This window comes from Macrobrachium nipponense, chromosome 9 (assembly GCF_015104395.2).
Source record: "Macrobrachium nipponense isolate FS-2020 chromosome 9, ASM1510439v2, whole genome shotgun sequence".
Classification (NCBI taxonomy): domain Eukaryota; kingdom Metazoa; phylum Arthropoda; class Malacostraca; order Decapoda; family Palaemonidae; genus Macrobrachium; species Macrobrachium nipponense.
Genome location: NC_061110.1, coordinates 67,050,489 through 67,066,393, shown reverse-complemented (window position 1 = coordinate 67,066,393; position 15,905 = coordinate 67,050,489). Strand labels below are relative to the sequence as shown.

The following is a 15,905-nucleotide window of genomic DNA, read 5'->3' as shown; positions in this document are numbered from 1 at the left end:
TGCCTCTCTGAATCTGCTGATCCGAAGAGTCCGCGGGGAAGACATCCCCGCCCGCTTACCGTGTCCGATCAGCAGAGCCCAGATACTTCATCCTCTGCTTGGGCTCGTAGAAATCGGACTTCTTCGAAGTTCATCAACTGATTCCCCAGATCGCCCGACCAGACTCGAGCAGGCCGATCCCTGTCCCTGTTTAGCAACTGGCGAGCGGGAGCTCGCCAGGACTCGAACCCAATCGTCGAGATACCCTGATCAGACGTAATCCCCGTGCGAATGGGCCCAAGCAGACACCAGAAGTGAACAACTCGCGTGGAACACCTGTGGGGGCTGGTTTGAGAGAACCGAAGCACAGGGCCTGCCCTGAAGCTGGTCGACAACCGTCCCGTCCCCGGGGGAGGGATGAAGCTGGTAGGTACGTTTCTGGAGGACTGTATGGAATGGGTTATTTGGAAACTAACGCATCCCTTCATGGTCCAAACTGAAGCATTGAAATCGTTCTCCCTGATGGAGGTCGAGCAACTGAGCGTGCCGTCTCCATCGTGAACAAACCGGGTTCTGGCGAACAAACCGGTTCAGGGGAGAGAGAATCTATCACCCTGGGCGCCAGCCTCCCGTAGACTTTTCCAACCAGGAAGATGTCGACTGTAAAAAAGCACCCGGTTGACTGGATCCGTGACGATCTCTACAGGCTCCTATTGAATCAGCATGGTCTTGATATCCTGTTGATGAGTGGCTACGTCCCTTCGGTGACCCGGGGGACATAACGATTGCTGTTGGGACCGGGTTGGAGGTGAGGGGTGGCCGAGATTCGAAGGGTAACTAGGATTTTATCCCATCCCGAATGGACATCTACAAATCCAGGTCTCGGCGCCGTAGCGCTGCCAAGTATTGGCCCCAATGGCTGGCCAGGCAAAAAAACCCCCCCATCCGCCAGGCAGGGTGAGGGGGAACGCCGTACCCTATCGTTTACCCCCCTTTCCCCCTTGACTTGACTTTATTCCCAGAGCCTCCACCCCGGGATGAGGAGGGCTGGGAGGAGGGCTGGTTACGGGCCCCCCTTGTCCAGGAATGTTGAAGGGAAGGACAGAGTCCAATTTCCCGGGAGGGGCTTCGACTCAACCGCAAACCGTTCTTAGCAGACCGAGGAAGCCGCTAGCCGAGCTCTTTAGACTTGGCCGCAGTCCACCGATGGCTGCCCAGAAGACCTTCGAGACTGCCCTGGTGAACCAGACTGGTCACTGTCTGTTCCCACAGTTGCGGCCGGTCCGTCTGTCCACCAGCAGCGGTCCACGCCCATCTCTCCTGGGAAGAAGAAGAAACTGGAACCTCCGTAGAGGGTCCAGTTTTCGAAGCCCCAACGCCGCCTCACGCCCGGCCGCCCCCTGGAAAACCCGAGTAAGGACCAGCGTCCCACCTTCGGAGGACAACCAGGTTGGCTCCCACAGGTTCACCGGTCTGGTGGGCAAGGAAGGAAGGGATGGCTCTTAGCCCCCCAGAACTAGGGCAAAGTCTCCTGAAGGCCGAGTTCCTCTTCGGGAGAAATTCCCCCCGGATGTTGGCCTGCGACCTTAGATACTGTGAGGGACCCACAGATCTAGCCAGGGAGACGGCCTGGAAAGCTGCCATGGCGGTAGATTCCAGGCCCGAGTGCCTTCTTGCTGCGAGAAACCACTAGGTTTCTTCGGACAGGAGCTGTTGCAGAGACACACCCGGGAACCCGGAGTTCCAGCCTAACCTACCCGGGTCCGGTTTACCTGTCTTTGGGGGCGGTCATCGGGTCTTCAGAAATGGCACGTAAAAACCCGCCTGCTGATCGTTAGCAGAGGAGGTGGGAAGCAGCTTGATCGACCTGCCAGACTTGAGCGAACCGTCTTGTCCGGAGACAAGCGATTTCAACCTGGTCTAGCAACTGAGTCCCGCAAGCTCGGTAACGCGGTCAAACCCAACCGTCGGTCTGGGTTTCCCTCCCTTCGGGCCCCCAAACGAAACTGACTAGCCGGGAGCCGGGAGGGGCTCGGATGGTAGGGATGCGGCGATTCCATTCCGCCCCCCCGAGGGTGCCGTTGTGCCTGGGACTGAATCCGAATCAGGGCAATAAACCTCGGCACAAAAGTTCCTCTGGATCTCGGGTGTGATAAAGCATCCTCTGGGTAGTCGAACCGCTCCAGGTCCACTCGAACAGGGAGTACCTCCCGAGAAAAAAAAAAAAAAAAAGACACCTCCCTTTTGGTTATAAACTCCCTCCTTCCCGCAGAAGGAGAGGAGCCAAGCCGACAGCCCCATGCTAGGTCTCCTCCGAACCACCTGGTGCGTTACGACCATGGCTGGGTCCGAGGAAACCGAGGCCTGGGTACGTACGACGATCGTGGGCGGGGATCCTGAGGGCGGGGGCACCCCTCACGATCACTGTCCTCCAATACCTCGACCCCTCCCGGGTTTGAACCCGAGGATGGTTGAAGGTATGGAGAGGCAGGGACCTAACCGGCGATCTCCTCCCCGCCTCACTGGGAGCCAGAAAACCAGCGGGTACTTTGGAGGACTTGCAGGCGATCGCCAACCAACCCCGACTGGGTGGCGATCGAGCTTCAACCTACGAGACCCCTTTAAAAAATCCCCCCGATGCCCTTTTCTTTCTTTTTTCGATTGTGGAGAACGGCTGGACCCTGAGGAACAGCAGGCCCACCGGTCTCGTGTGTCAGAGGAGCTGGTGCTGGTCGCCGTACCCGATCAGCTCCTCTGTGAGAGCGACTGGTCAGGCGGACCGGCGTAGCTCCACTGTCACGGTGAGACCGGTGGCATATCCTTCCCACGAACGGTGCGTTCAGATCGCTGGGTACCAGCCGTGGCTGGTGCCGAGGCCCGAACGGGGGAACCGGGACCTCCTTCCCAGCCTCGGCCCGTGGCCGGTCGTGGACCGTCACGGTCCGCCCCGGGTAGCCAGCCGCTTCGCACCGTAGGAGCGAGGAGCTTGGTCTACGGTGAGAGTAGCGTTGAGGCGGCTGTCACCCAGTCGTTTCCGCTCCGTGCCGTTGAACCTGACGCTTGAGGCGGTACTCAGAAGGGTTCTGGTTCCTGGTGGCTGCACCGGTCCGCTGGTACAGGCGACCGTACACTCGGTACCCCTCTCGCGGAAACGAAACGCCGGGCCGAGAACGGAATCCATGACTGGCCGTGGCCAGAAGCCATCTAACAGCCAGGTGACGGAAGTGTCCCGGTGTTAGACCGGCACCCCTCCCCTTGGCCCACCCCCGTAGTTTCACTTCCTTGCGGGAGAAGAGACGGGTCCTGCTCCCAAAGGAGCAGGGCGACCAGCGGGAAAGAAACCCCAACCCCCGTCTCCACCAGAGCGAGGGACGGGCCTCCCGTTAGAAGCTCCCGAAGACAAGACTTCTTAGGGGGGGGGGATAGGCGAACCTTTATTTCTTCTTTAGGGCAGGCAGGGAGGCCTATTAGAAAGAAGAAGGGGAAGGGAAGAGGCGGGCAGGACCGACACGACGAAGAAGACGCTGAAGGCACGACGACGACACCTTCCTCCTCTTCCTTCCTTCTTTCTTTCTTCGTCAACCTCCTTCAGAACCGGACGTCAGGTCTGTCATCCAATGGACGGAGGCCAGGGCCGGTGGGGCTGCTGTTGCCGAGCAAGCAAAAAGGGGCCCGGACGTACCTGTCCGAAACAGACCAGCATCGGGAGCAGACGGAGGCCAAGGAACCAGAGACAACATCAGCAGGTGGTGCGGATAGCATTCACATGGAACGGTCACAGTTCGAGACGGCAGGAGCAGGAACAAGGAAACAGCAGCGTGTTTGGTCACAGGCAGGGTACGGTCAGGCTTGTTGTGGGACCGGTACAGATGGTCTAACCGAGCGGTACAAAGACATCATCGGCTACCGGTTGGGAAGGGTTCCCAGGGGCGAGCGCTTCTTCGTGGCACAATGAGTCCTCCGGTCGCTGGGACAACACGGCAAAACCCCAGGGTGGCGGCAGCACACTCCCACCCCCCGAGTTACGGAGACTTGGCCCCTGCACCGGATGTTGTGGGATGTCACAGAAGGAAACCGCGTTGCTGGGCGTCAAAACCATGGTGAGGAGGTGAACGCAGTTAGCCAGGTGTTGTCAGGGTCCTTGGTCGGTGGTGGTTTGACCGTTATCGTGCGTAACCGCCACGGAGCCAGCCGAGATGATAGTAGAAGCCCACCCCTGGACAATTCTCCACACGCCCTGCCAGTCCCAACGACGCCCACCAACCCTAAACCTTTCCGGAGGTTCATCCATTCACGCAACCGCACCTGAGGAGGCAAAAAAGTTCTGCGGTGGGAATTAGGAGGATCCTCCCTTTTTTATACCCCGCTCGCGCGAGAAGAGCGGATCGGATAAGGAACCCAGAGTACAACTTCCCTACGTCGGGGGGTATACTAGCGCCCTCCTCCACACTCGTACAACATAGGGAAGAGGAGAAGGACCTAGGGACACCGACCCCCGGAGGCGGGGAAGGCGCGAGACGTGGAATTGATTGGCGGGGAGGCAGGAAAGAAGACGAAGTGGTCCGCCACCAAAGGAGTTCGCGGGAGAGCTTTCCGAACGGACTCCTTTTGCCAGGCCCTTCGCTTCTTCCTGCCCTCATACAATGGATCCACTGCGCCTCCGACTCCAGTTCATACAAACATCACAGGGCTCGGTCCCGGGTGCATTCGCGCCCACCCCGGCACCGAGCATCACAAAAACTATGAGGGTTCGATCTCTGGGAAATGATCTGAAGTTTCCCAACCCCATTTGCGGCCCCTTCGTTACACGTGGGGCCAAAGGGTCTCCATTGGGGTTAAGCGAAGGCGCGGAGATTCCATCATTCAGCGAATTAATTAATGAAATGAAAAGAGGGAATACTGTTTACTTACAATCTTTCAAGCACAATTACAAACAACAAACAAACAAAAAGCCAACGACGAGCAGCGGGCAAGAGAGCGAAACACCACCACTTCCAGTCCACCCTTGGGGAGGACCGAAAGCAAAAGTGATATTGTTTTTACCATCCCAGTCGCCGCGCGTCGGCGCCTGTCGGACAAGCAGTTATTAACTACCGAACCCCTTGTTCGAAAGCTTACGACCTATCCAGCTGCCGCTAGGTATCTTCCTATTGGTAAGAAAAGGACCGAAGGTTTGTTATGCCATGTCGGGAACAAAACCAAACCCATCAGTTAGGTATTGCATGCTTAGTTTGTCATAATCAAGTTTTTTGTGAATAAAATGATATTGTAATTGATACAATTTAAGTTTGTTTCATCACTTTACCTGGCAGAATATATTATGAGCTGTATTTTTTCCGAAATCCGACAGAAATGTTAAACAACTTACGACACACTCGCAGTGGGAGTCCGGAGGGGTTAGTAACCCTTCCCCTATTCCCGGCCCGCTGGGAGGCGGGTATCAGGAACCATTTTCCCATTTTTGCTATTCATAATTTTTATTTCCACTGTCCTCCTGAGGGGAGGTGGGTTGGTACTTGATTTATATATATTCCTGCCAGGTAAGTATGAACCAAACTTAATTGTATCATTACAATATCATTTTGTTTCATGAAACTTACCTGTCAGATATTATATATAGCTTGAATCCCACCCCCTTTGGTGGTGGGAGTAGACAGAATAGGAACAATTTTAGGAAAACATATATATGCAGATAATTGATATCTTGGTTTCCTTACCTGTTTAGCATAAGCTGACTTCGTGGGTTACTGCCGCCGCGTAAAGTTGCTTGCTTTTGCGTACTAGGAGTTGCCAGCAAGGTAGAAGACCTGATACAAAGCTTTGGTTGCATCTCCCAGATGATCTGTCAACCAATGTGGGGCGCAACCAACCAACGGACGTGACTAGACCAACCCTTGACCTGAACACAAATTGAGGGCGAACGACAATTATAAAACCAAAAACCAACCTGGCATTGGAGCCAGTACCAAAAGGGGACCAATACATGCGGGCCCGACTTGAGGACTACAAGCTATAAATTGCGGAACATCGAGTGCCAGCCGCAGGCTGGTGAGGAGGTCAAGTTCCCAATCTAACCATAGGACAACCATAACCAAGTTAAAAAACAAAAATCCGCCCCTAACATTGAAAGGATAGGATGAGCGCTAACCTCCTGCCCCCAAAACAGTTGTGTCTGCCAGCGACGTATTGGTCCCGAGCGGACGAAACAATCTTTTCGTATGTCTTGCTTTCACCTCCCAGCAGGTAGTGGTGAAGCGAAACACCCAGGGGGGATTTTGCTTCGCCAATAAGTGGCGCCCAAAAAATATCTTTGATTGCCATAATTTTTGTGAAAAGCCACCCCGAAGTAGCAATAGCCCCTCAAGCCCCAAACCGTGGGCTTTCACTTTCAGAAGCCCCATGTTCCATTCACAACCACATTTTCATGGGCTTTCCTTCAAACCGTAAACTTCTTAAGAAGAACGCCAGTGCGTTCTTCGACATCGGAAGAGCTTTTGGTTTTTTCCACAGAGCTACCACAAAGTTTCCTCACCCGAAAGAGCCTCTGCATGCTTCTCTTCCTGGCCAAATAAAACTTGAGAGGCCCTGACAGGACACAGGACTCTCTCAGATTCAGGTCCCACTAGCTCCCGACAAACCCGTTGATGCTCGAAACGTCCTCGGCCAAAGGGTTGGAAGGGTTCTCCGTTCTTTGCTAAGAACGTAGGACCTTAAGGAACAAACTGGCACTATTGATCCATTGAAACCCAACTGTGCTTGCTTATGAACTTGAATTTCCCGCTAACCCGCTTCGCCCGTCGCCAGACGCGGTTAGGAAAACGGTTCTTTATTAGTAAGATTTCCTAAGCGAGGCTAAATGGGATCGGTTTCAAAATTGAACTTGACATGAGAAACTTAAGTTAGCCACCATCTAAGTTCACCACGATGGTACCTTTCGGATTGGAGAACTTTCACAGTCTTCAAATGTATAATTAACGGATCATGAATGTCTTCTATCATTCGGCTAAGTCGAGTCCCTCTATGGCCTGAAGACAACCAGAACAGAAAGCACGCTTCTATAGCCTTTAATCGTTTGGGGAACGGCTATTTGTTTCCCGCTTCTTTCCTAAGGTGAAGAAGGAAAATCTGCTATCTGGCTCCAAAGAGGTTTTGAGGTGGAGGGAAACTGCCCTTCGTTCTGGCAACCAAACCTTCTAAAGACAGCCCACTTTGATTGGTTAAACTGCGAATTGCGAGGGCCTCCTTTGCCGGTGGCAATCGCGTTGCCACAGGTTATTGAAAAACAAAAACCCCTACGCTCCTGGGCCAAACTTCCTTGATAGTCTGAAGCGCAGTCAGACTCAGAGCGGGGAGGTTTTTGTGGTACCTTTCGAATGTGGGGCTGTCTGAGTTAGATATTCCTTAGGGGCAGAGTCCTGGGAAAGTCTACCAGGAAAGGACATCAACCTGCCGTGAACCCAGTCGATCGCTGGCCAAGAAGGGGGCGATGAGGGTCCATCCTCGCTCCTTATGATGCTAAGCGAACTTCCTCATCACTTCCCCGAGGATTTTCGAATTGGGTGGGGGGTGGGGGGTGGTGGGGGGGAAAAGGGTTAAATGGGGGGGTACTGGGGGGAAAGCGTAATGTTCTAGTCCCCCGAACCAATTCCACAGTAGGGAGGTCCTACTGCCACTTGCTCCCGAGGGTACAGAAAACTTGGGGATGCAATACAAGCGGAAGTCTCTTCGTTCCGGGAAGGTTGAGAAAACGTCCACATGAGGGTACTCCCAACAGCTTCCAATAGCGCCTGGCATACTTACCTGATTTGAAGGGTCCATTCCCGTCGGCAGAAGCGGTCCTTGCCGACTGAGAAGGTTCCGCTCGCACGTTTTTTCCACGCCTGACAGCAAATCTTGTCAGAAATCGTGGGGACGTTTTGCGACTTCGCCCAAAAGCAGGATATGTTCCTTCGCGATGAGGCGAACAGAGAAGGAAGGAAGTGAGTTTCCCCCCTGTTTCCTGGAGGTATGCCAACGGCTGTGGTTTTGGTCCGAGGTTTATCATGAAGCCAACTTTGTTGGAGACTTCCTCTTTGGAAGAAACCCTTAGGAGCAAGGTAAACCGCCTGAAAGTTCTTTTAGATTGAATGGGTTGCCAGCCGGAAACACCTGTTTCCCCTCTCCAGGTGCCTGACCACTTACTCCCCTTCCCAGTGGTTGCTCCCCAAACCCGTGGAACGGGACGCGTGTCAGAGAACAACAATCTAGGTCTGGGGTTCCGAAGCTTGAAGCGAAACAAGTCCTTCCGCAAGCGCCTTTTGGATCCAAACCGACCATTTGAGGTACTTGTTTTTCACTTCCGTCAAAAACAGAAGACCTCTTCTAGATCCACGGTTTGCGTGACCAATTGCTTGAGAGGCAAGCAACTGAACGTGGTCGGAGGGGTTGCAACCTTCCCACCCAAGGAAACAAAACTTCTTCCCAGTGAAGGAAATGGTCCCAGCAGACTCATCCATTCCCTCACTGAGCATGTTTGCCCTTCCCTAGAAAGGCTGACAACTTTGGTCTTAGCCATTGAAGTTAGTTCGCCCCTGGACGGAAAAGCCCGAAAAGCACCACTGAGTCCATCTGAATCCCCAGAATTTAGACTAAGGATTGAGGAAGGAGTCATGATGCAAACTTTTTCGAGAATTCACCAGAAAGTCCCAGGGACCCCTGCTAACGACAGAGTCCCTGGTGAAGGTTCCTTCAGACACCGGTCTTGCGATGAGGCTCGGAATAAGCCAGTTCGTCTAGGTAGAGAGAGATTCCCCTTTTAAAAAAATTTCCGCAAAAATGGAAGCCACCTAGCAACGTTCTTCATAAGAACGGTGAACCACCATCGGCGGGCCGTGCTGAAGGGACCGATGCAGAGTGCCCTGAATTGGGAAAAACTTTCCCCTTTCAAGGACCAAAACCGCCAGGTATTCTTTTCTTGATCTGGAGGGGATGGATGGGGGAACGTGAAAGTATGCGTCTATGAAGGTCTCGAAAGAGACCATCCACTTCCCCCGGTCTCATTAAGGCTGCAAGCACGGAATTGAGGTGGTCTCCATCTATTGAACTTCCTGCTTGGTTAACGAAGCGATTTAGCAACTGCTGACATCCAGAACCGGGGGCGCCACCGCCCCCCATGACCTGCTTCGGCAACTAGGAACAAGCGGACGGTTGTAAAACCCCCGGAGAACTGTCCGGGTCGAATGACCCTGTTCCACCCCGCCTGCCTTCTCGATCATTTTGATCTTAGTAGATCGTTTGAAAGCACTTTCTGCGTTTTCTCCCTGATACGAAGGAGACAAATCCTTTGGTGTCGAAGACAGCGGGGTGGGGGTAAGCTTCAGGAAAGGAAGTTCTGTACCCCATTCTTGACGATGGTCCAGAGAACCAAGCGTCCGGCCACCCTCTCTCTTCCCATGCTCAGCCCGAAATGTAGAAGTCTGGTCCTACCTACCCGGTGGCTTGAAGGACTTTCCCTCTCAACTTCTTGCTATGGAAGGAGCGGAGATCCTTGCCTCCGGAAAGAAAGGGCCTCTTTCCTCGAGGGGCTGCTTCGAGGAAAGAAGCAGATCGAAAGGTGGGCTTCGATTTCTTCAAAGCAGAGGAACCCAGAAGACGAAGGTTAGTTGTAGGCTTCCTATAAGACTGTTGCCAAGGAACTTTGGGTTGCTTTTCTCCTGGAGACTGGCAGCTATGTCCCTTTACCATAAGACTGCGGGAAGGAAGGATGATTTCTGAGAAAGGAGCGAAAAGAAGATCCGCTTTTTGCGCTGGCGAGACCGACTTTGCAGTAAAATTGCAAAAAAAGTGCTCTCTTCTTAAGCAGTCCCGTGCTGAAACTGAGCAGCCAATTCCTCAGAACCATCCCTGACGGCCTTGTCCATGCAAGACAATACACGGACAGCTCTCCCCCAGACTGATGGAATCAGAACTCCTGGACTTGGCATCCAAAAACTCCTAGGCACCAGTCAAGAAAATTAAAGACCTCTAGTGTCCTGAAGAGGCTTTAAGGTGAAAGTCTAACTCACTATGCGTCCAAGAGACCTTAGAGGAAGACAGAAAAGATCTTCTGGCGCATCCACAATACTACCAAAGTCTCCTTGACCGCCGAGGCTGGAAGCTTAACTCCGACGTTTTCTCCCGTCTCATACCACATACCAGCTTTGCCACAAAGTCTTGAAGGTGGTAAAGCGAAAGAAGTCTGCCTGAACCTTGAAGCTTTCCTCTTTTCCATCCAATCATGGACCTTGCGAAAAGCTTGCTTCGTAGAAAGCGACTTCTTCATTTTCACAAAGCCCGAGATCTTAGTAGCTTTGGATGACGAAAACTGAGAGAGAGGAGTACGTGGAGCTTCAGGTTGGAAAGTGTCTGCAAAGACTGACTGTAGCAAACGAGTCAAAACCTTGTAGTCCATTGAAACTGGAGCCAACTGCTGTTCTTCGTCCACTTCGACGAAAGCGTCACTAATTTCCTCTTCAGACACTGGAGAAGTCGGAGGAAGTAAGGAAGAGTCACGAGCTTTCTCAAAAGAGAAAGAGCGGCGAACAGGAAGAGTTCCCGCCTCCGCTTGCGCTTGCGCAGGTGGTAAACTGACGTCTGTAGGCGCGCGCTTGGCGTCCGAAGCCAATCTACTGGCGCCGACTGAAGCGCGCTCGACAGCAACAGGTGTACACCTGGCGTCCACTGGCGCGCGCTGAGCGTCCACTGGCGCGCGCCGAGCGTCCACTAAAACACGCTGAGCGTCCACTGGCGCTCGCTTACCTTGCACCGAATCACGCTAGGCGTCCACTAAAGCGCGCTTGACTTTCACAGAAGCGCGCTCGGCATCTAAAGAAACGCGCTTCTTATCCACAAGTTTCGTAGCAGCGGAACAACCGCTTCACGAGAGCGAGAAACGAATTTCTCGCCTTCTCTAGAACAGTTGCTGGGGAGCAGAACGAACTCTAGAGGAGACTCAAACGGAGAGAGAGACGAGCGGGGAGGAGGAGAGGGAGAACGCCTCGACCTCTTCACAGGAAGATTGTCATCCTTCTTACGGCGACGTGGAACAGTCTCTCTCAAAAAAGAAAAAAAAACATCTCGAAGTTGCTGCTGAAGGAGACTGGAGAATCTTGCTTGTAGGTGAAAGCCCCTCTTTTCTGGGAGGGGCTTGATCCTGTGAGCAGGCGAGTGGCGAGGGGACGCCTTCTTCCTACTCCCAGGAACCGCCACTTCACGCACCTTAGAGCGACTGCGGCGCTCGAAAGAAACATCTAGGAAAGACTCCGCCTCCGAATAATCCTTACACTTCTTCTGCGGAGGAAAAGCAGCAAACGCACTATCAGGCGACGAGCAAAGTTCCGGAGAACAACTTGGACGTGAAGCGTCCCGAACGCGAGCCGTCCTTTTCAGCGGACGTGATGCGGTATGAGAGCTCCACCCTTGCGTGGGGAGGAAGCTTCAGAAGAAGAAAAGCACTCCTTGAGAAGACGTGCACGCGCACGCTCCTTGGCAGTCTGGGTAGGTTCGTCAGAAGCTGCCGAAGGCAACGCCAGATCGGTGGGGGTTCCTCGTAACCCTCCGTTCGACTTTCGACATGCTCTCTCCCGTAACCTGGGAGTCAAGCAGAGGTCTGGGTCTAGAGGCGGAATGAGGCTGATCTGACGCACCCTCCACTACACAAGGGGCACTTTCACTGCACTTCTCTTCACTTTTGCTCTCCAGAGCTAACACTTTTGATTCTAAGTTACGAATCGATTCAAGAATTAGCGATAAAGTATTACCTTCTACCGACACTGTTTCAGGGCCGGAGGCAACACTACAGGGTAGGAGCATAATCTACAGAAGGAGGGTTAGCAGGAGAATCATTAAAAATCTTGCCTACCTGAAACACTCCTGGAGGAAGACCTCCTTAACCTATCTCGCTCAAGTTTTCTTAAGATAGGTTTCATACGCCTTCCACTCCAGACTCTGTTAATCTTTCACACTCCTTACAACGACTTTCAAACGTACATTCATTCCCCCTGCAAACCTTACAAACAGAATGTGGGTCTACTGAAGCTTTCAGTAGCCTACCTCTACATTCGGACATAGAACAAAATCTAGCGCTAGCAGAACTAGACCCCGACGATCTTGATCAAAGAAAAAATCAATACCAAAATTCAAATCAATCCAAGTCCACGTGTGCCAAGCCTAACCGATCCAATTCAGATACCAAAGAAAAAACCAAAAGGGATACTCAAGTAGCTAGTAAGTTTCCAAAATCTGGACGGAGTTTGCTGCAAACAGGTGTTTCCAGCACCGGCGACAGAAAAATTATGAATAGAAAATGGGAATGGTTCCTGATACCCGCCTCCCAGCGGCGGGAATGGGTACTAACCACCTGACTCCCACTGCGTGTGTCGTAAGTGTTTAAATTTCTGTCGGATTCGGAAAAATACAGCTATATATATATCTGACAGGTAAGTTTCATGAACAAAGTATTTTTTACAAGCTAGCTATTGAATAAATTTGTATTTTTCTCAATCAAAACATATGCCCCTCAATGCTAACTTTCCTCTTTTAATGACTTTCTGGTCATTGCAAATTCGGCCCCATGATTTCTTATGGTGCGAAAACAGACAGAGGCTCAGGGACCGAAAACGATTGCGTCACACTACGGTGATAATCCGGCAGTAAAACATCTTCATATATCCAAAGAGTAAATAATAAAGATATATATGCACAATACGATTATAGCAATTACATGAATAGCTGATAACAATCTGGATGAATAACTGGTAAACTGTTCTGCAAGAAAGTTGAGTATAGCAATTATTTACAATAGGTACGAAAGTCAAGATGTCGTGACGTCATAATACAGGACTTAAAAGAACGTTCTAATTCCGAAAAATAATTACTTAAATTTGAGTCAGAATCGAGTTACTTTTTCAATAACGAATATTTTCAAATTAAATATGTAAAATATTGATGTTTTACTATTTATTTAAAAAATTATCTAAGTGCACGCTTCGTCGTCTTCTTCTACCATAACAGTTGTTTACTTAAAAATGTCCTGGTAAGGGACTGTTCCGATTGTTGTGATGAAAGTGCCCCAGCTTCTGTGGGTACAAGTGGTGTGCGGATTTATCACAGGAAATGGGAAGTTTGTTGACACAAGTGACTCCATAAACATCAAGATGGCGTCAATCTTCTAAGTTACCTAATCGTAAGTAAAAATTTCAAAAGCGTTTAGGTGAGATTTCCACTGCCGTGGACACACTTTTCACTACCCTCTGTTTAAATCTTAAAATTTGGCCTTAATTTCTAACTTTGGAGAAAATACTTACTTCGAAAGGAGAGTAGAGGTCTTTAGCTCCGTTTCTCACCAACAAGTCGCGACTGATGCCCATCTCCGGTGTCAGGACGCGTTATAATGTACTTTTTCGGAGGGTGGCATGCATTGATCGTCGTTGGCCTGCTGCAGGCCATGCGGTGTTTTACCCTAATCATCATAAATATGTAAAATATTAATGTTTTACTATTTATTTAAATAATTTTCTAGGTAGTGCACGCTTCTTCGTCTTCTACCAAAACAGTAGTTTCCTTAAAAACGTTGTGGTTAGGGACCGTGTTCCGATTGTTGTGATGAAAGTGCCCCAGCGTCTATGGGTACAAGTGGTGTGCGGATTTATCACAGGAAATGGGTAGTTTGTTGACACAAGCAACTCTGCAAACATCGAGATGGCATCAATCTTCTAAAATACCTAATTTGGTAGCGCAAGTAAAAATTTCAAAAGCGTTTTGGTGAGATTTGCACTGAGTTAGCCACCCTTTTCACTGCCCTCTGTTTAAAGCTTTAAATTTGGCCTTAATTTCTAACTTTGGAGAAAATACTTACTTCGAAAGGAGAGTAGAGGTCTTTAGCTCCGTGTCTCACCAACAACAACGACTGATGCCCATCTCCGGTGTCAGGACGCGTTATAAGTATTTTTTCGGAGGGTGGCATGCCGTGACCGTCGGTGTGTTGGGCCAGTCCATGCGGTTGTTTACCCTAGGTACACGCAATCTTACCTGTGAATGAACCAGGGGTACTGATGTGAACAGGGCTGCCGGTAATGGATTTCTTATGTCTATAATTAAACACAATACTGGAACCGGTAGAACCTCCTCGTCTTGCACAAGATCCTAAAACGTTTCCTAACCTTATCACACTAACGTAAGTTGCCATAGCAAACGAGAATTAAACTATCATATTAAGTACGACTAGTTACAGGGTTTCTTCACGGTTTCAGTAGTAGTAGTAGTAGTAGGTGGGATGTTCCTTTGAAACGGATCCCTTGGTTGTTTTATTCCTCCTTTGTTTGTGTTTGTTTGAGTTTCTTCTATCTGAAATACCACATTTCTTTTATAAAATCTTTCCTATTCTCCACTTCCTCCCTCAGTAGATCTACTAATTAGAGTATATTTGCTACTAATTCCTCTTTATTTTCTTGATATGGCTGCTGTATAAAGCTATATCTATTTCTAATCTCATCGTATGCTGGACAGTAAAGTAAGAAATGTTCTAAATTTTCATTTTGTTCTTCACAGCATAAACATGTTGTATCTTCTCCTTTGATCTTATTTCTATCATTTAATCCTAGTATACTTAGTCTGGCCCTACTGATCAGCATTGTTTTTTCAGTGTTGTCATACCAGGCTTCTTCTCTTAGGTTTTCTTTATATTTTCTGTTGATTCTTAACGTTGACTTTTCATTCATTTCTTTCTGCCATGCTTTTCTGCCCCAATTGTTTATTATTTCTCTTAACTGTTTGTCTTTAACTGCTTCAATTTTACTTAAGTTTATGTTTAGTTCTTTCATATACTCTTTTACTTGCATTATCCAGAGTTTTTTTTTTTTTATACTGATCCATGGTTATCTCATATAGGAGCCTATTTCCACCACTCTTCAGTATATGTTTCAGGTAGAATAGTTTATTCTTGATATCTCTTGAGTGGCAGGAAGAGGCCCCTATTTCAGATCTTAACGCACAACTTGCTGTGTAACTTGGCGCTTTCAAAATTGTTCTATATACTTGATTGTCTATCTTCTGAAATTAATTTATTGTTTTCTTGTCAAGTTTCATGACCTCCATGGCATACATGAATGGCATCGCTAATCCTTTCCAGTACAATTTTCCTATTTTTACTCTACTAAAGCGTTTATTGATGACTCCATTAGCCATATTTGCCATCTTTGCTTTAATTTGGGCCCTTTTTATCTGTTCTGTGAAGCAGTCTTTCATGTTGTTGATTGTCACTCCTAGGTATTTAATATGCTTAACTATTTTTATTCCTTCTATGTGCTCCATATTTTCCACATCATCGATACTATACCAGTCGTTGTAGATTAGTATATTATTCTTGTCCCTGTTTATGTTTAGGCCACATTCACTTGCGATTTCCATAAGGGTTTTTATTGATTTTGTTATTTCTTCTAGTGTGTGTCCTAGTATTAATCCATCATCTGTTTATAATAGTGGCACTATCCTTATTACTTCATTTCCAAAACCTTCTGTTGTATTTTCTAATTTTTATATTATCAGGTACGTTATTAGTAGAAAGAATATGGTTGAGCCATTGCATCCCTGTCTTATTCCATTAGTTACATTTAGCTCTTTTTGTTCTATATTGTTAAGGCATGGGCTTGTTACATCATTTGTATATATCTTTGCAACTGCATTTATTACTTCTGCATGCAACCTATAATTCATCATGACCTCAATGAGCTTTTTTCAATTAACTGAGTCAAATGCCTTTTGGAAGTCTAATGATACTACAAATAATGGGTCCTTTCTTCTGTACATTTCTTATATGCAGTATTGTAAAATTCTCCTTTGTGCAGTAAAGCCTGATTGCAGTTCATTCAGTTTTCCCATATTTCTAATATGCTTTTCTATTTTGGTTTTCA

At 49.2% G+C, this 15,905-nt stretch overlaps 1 protein-coding gene across 1 annotated transcript in view; it reads right to left on the bottom strand.

Annotated features, from left to right (window-relative positions):
- Nucleotides 1-14,267, bottom strand: part of LOC135218260 (pentatricopeptide repeat-containing protein 2, mitochondrial-like) — a 121,504-nt gene extending 107,237 nt beyond the window's left edge. The window contains exon 1 of the mRNA XM_064254433.1: nucleotides 14,026-14,267. Coding sequence (XP_064110503.1) covers nucleotides 14,026-14,182 — 157 coding nt within the window. The 5' untranslated portion in view covers nucleotides 14,183-14,267. The remainder of the gene's footprint in view (nucleotides 1-14,025) is intronic.
- Between the last annotated feature and the right edge of the window lie 1,638 nt (nucleotides 14,268-15,905).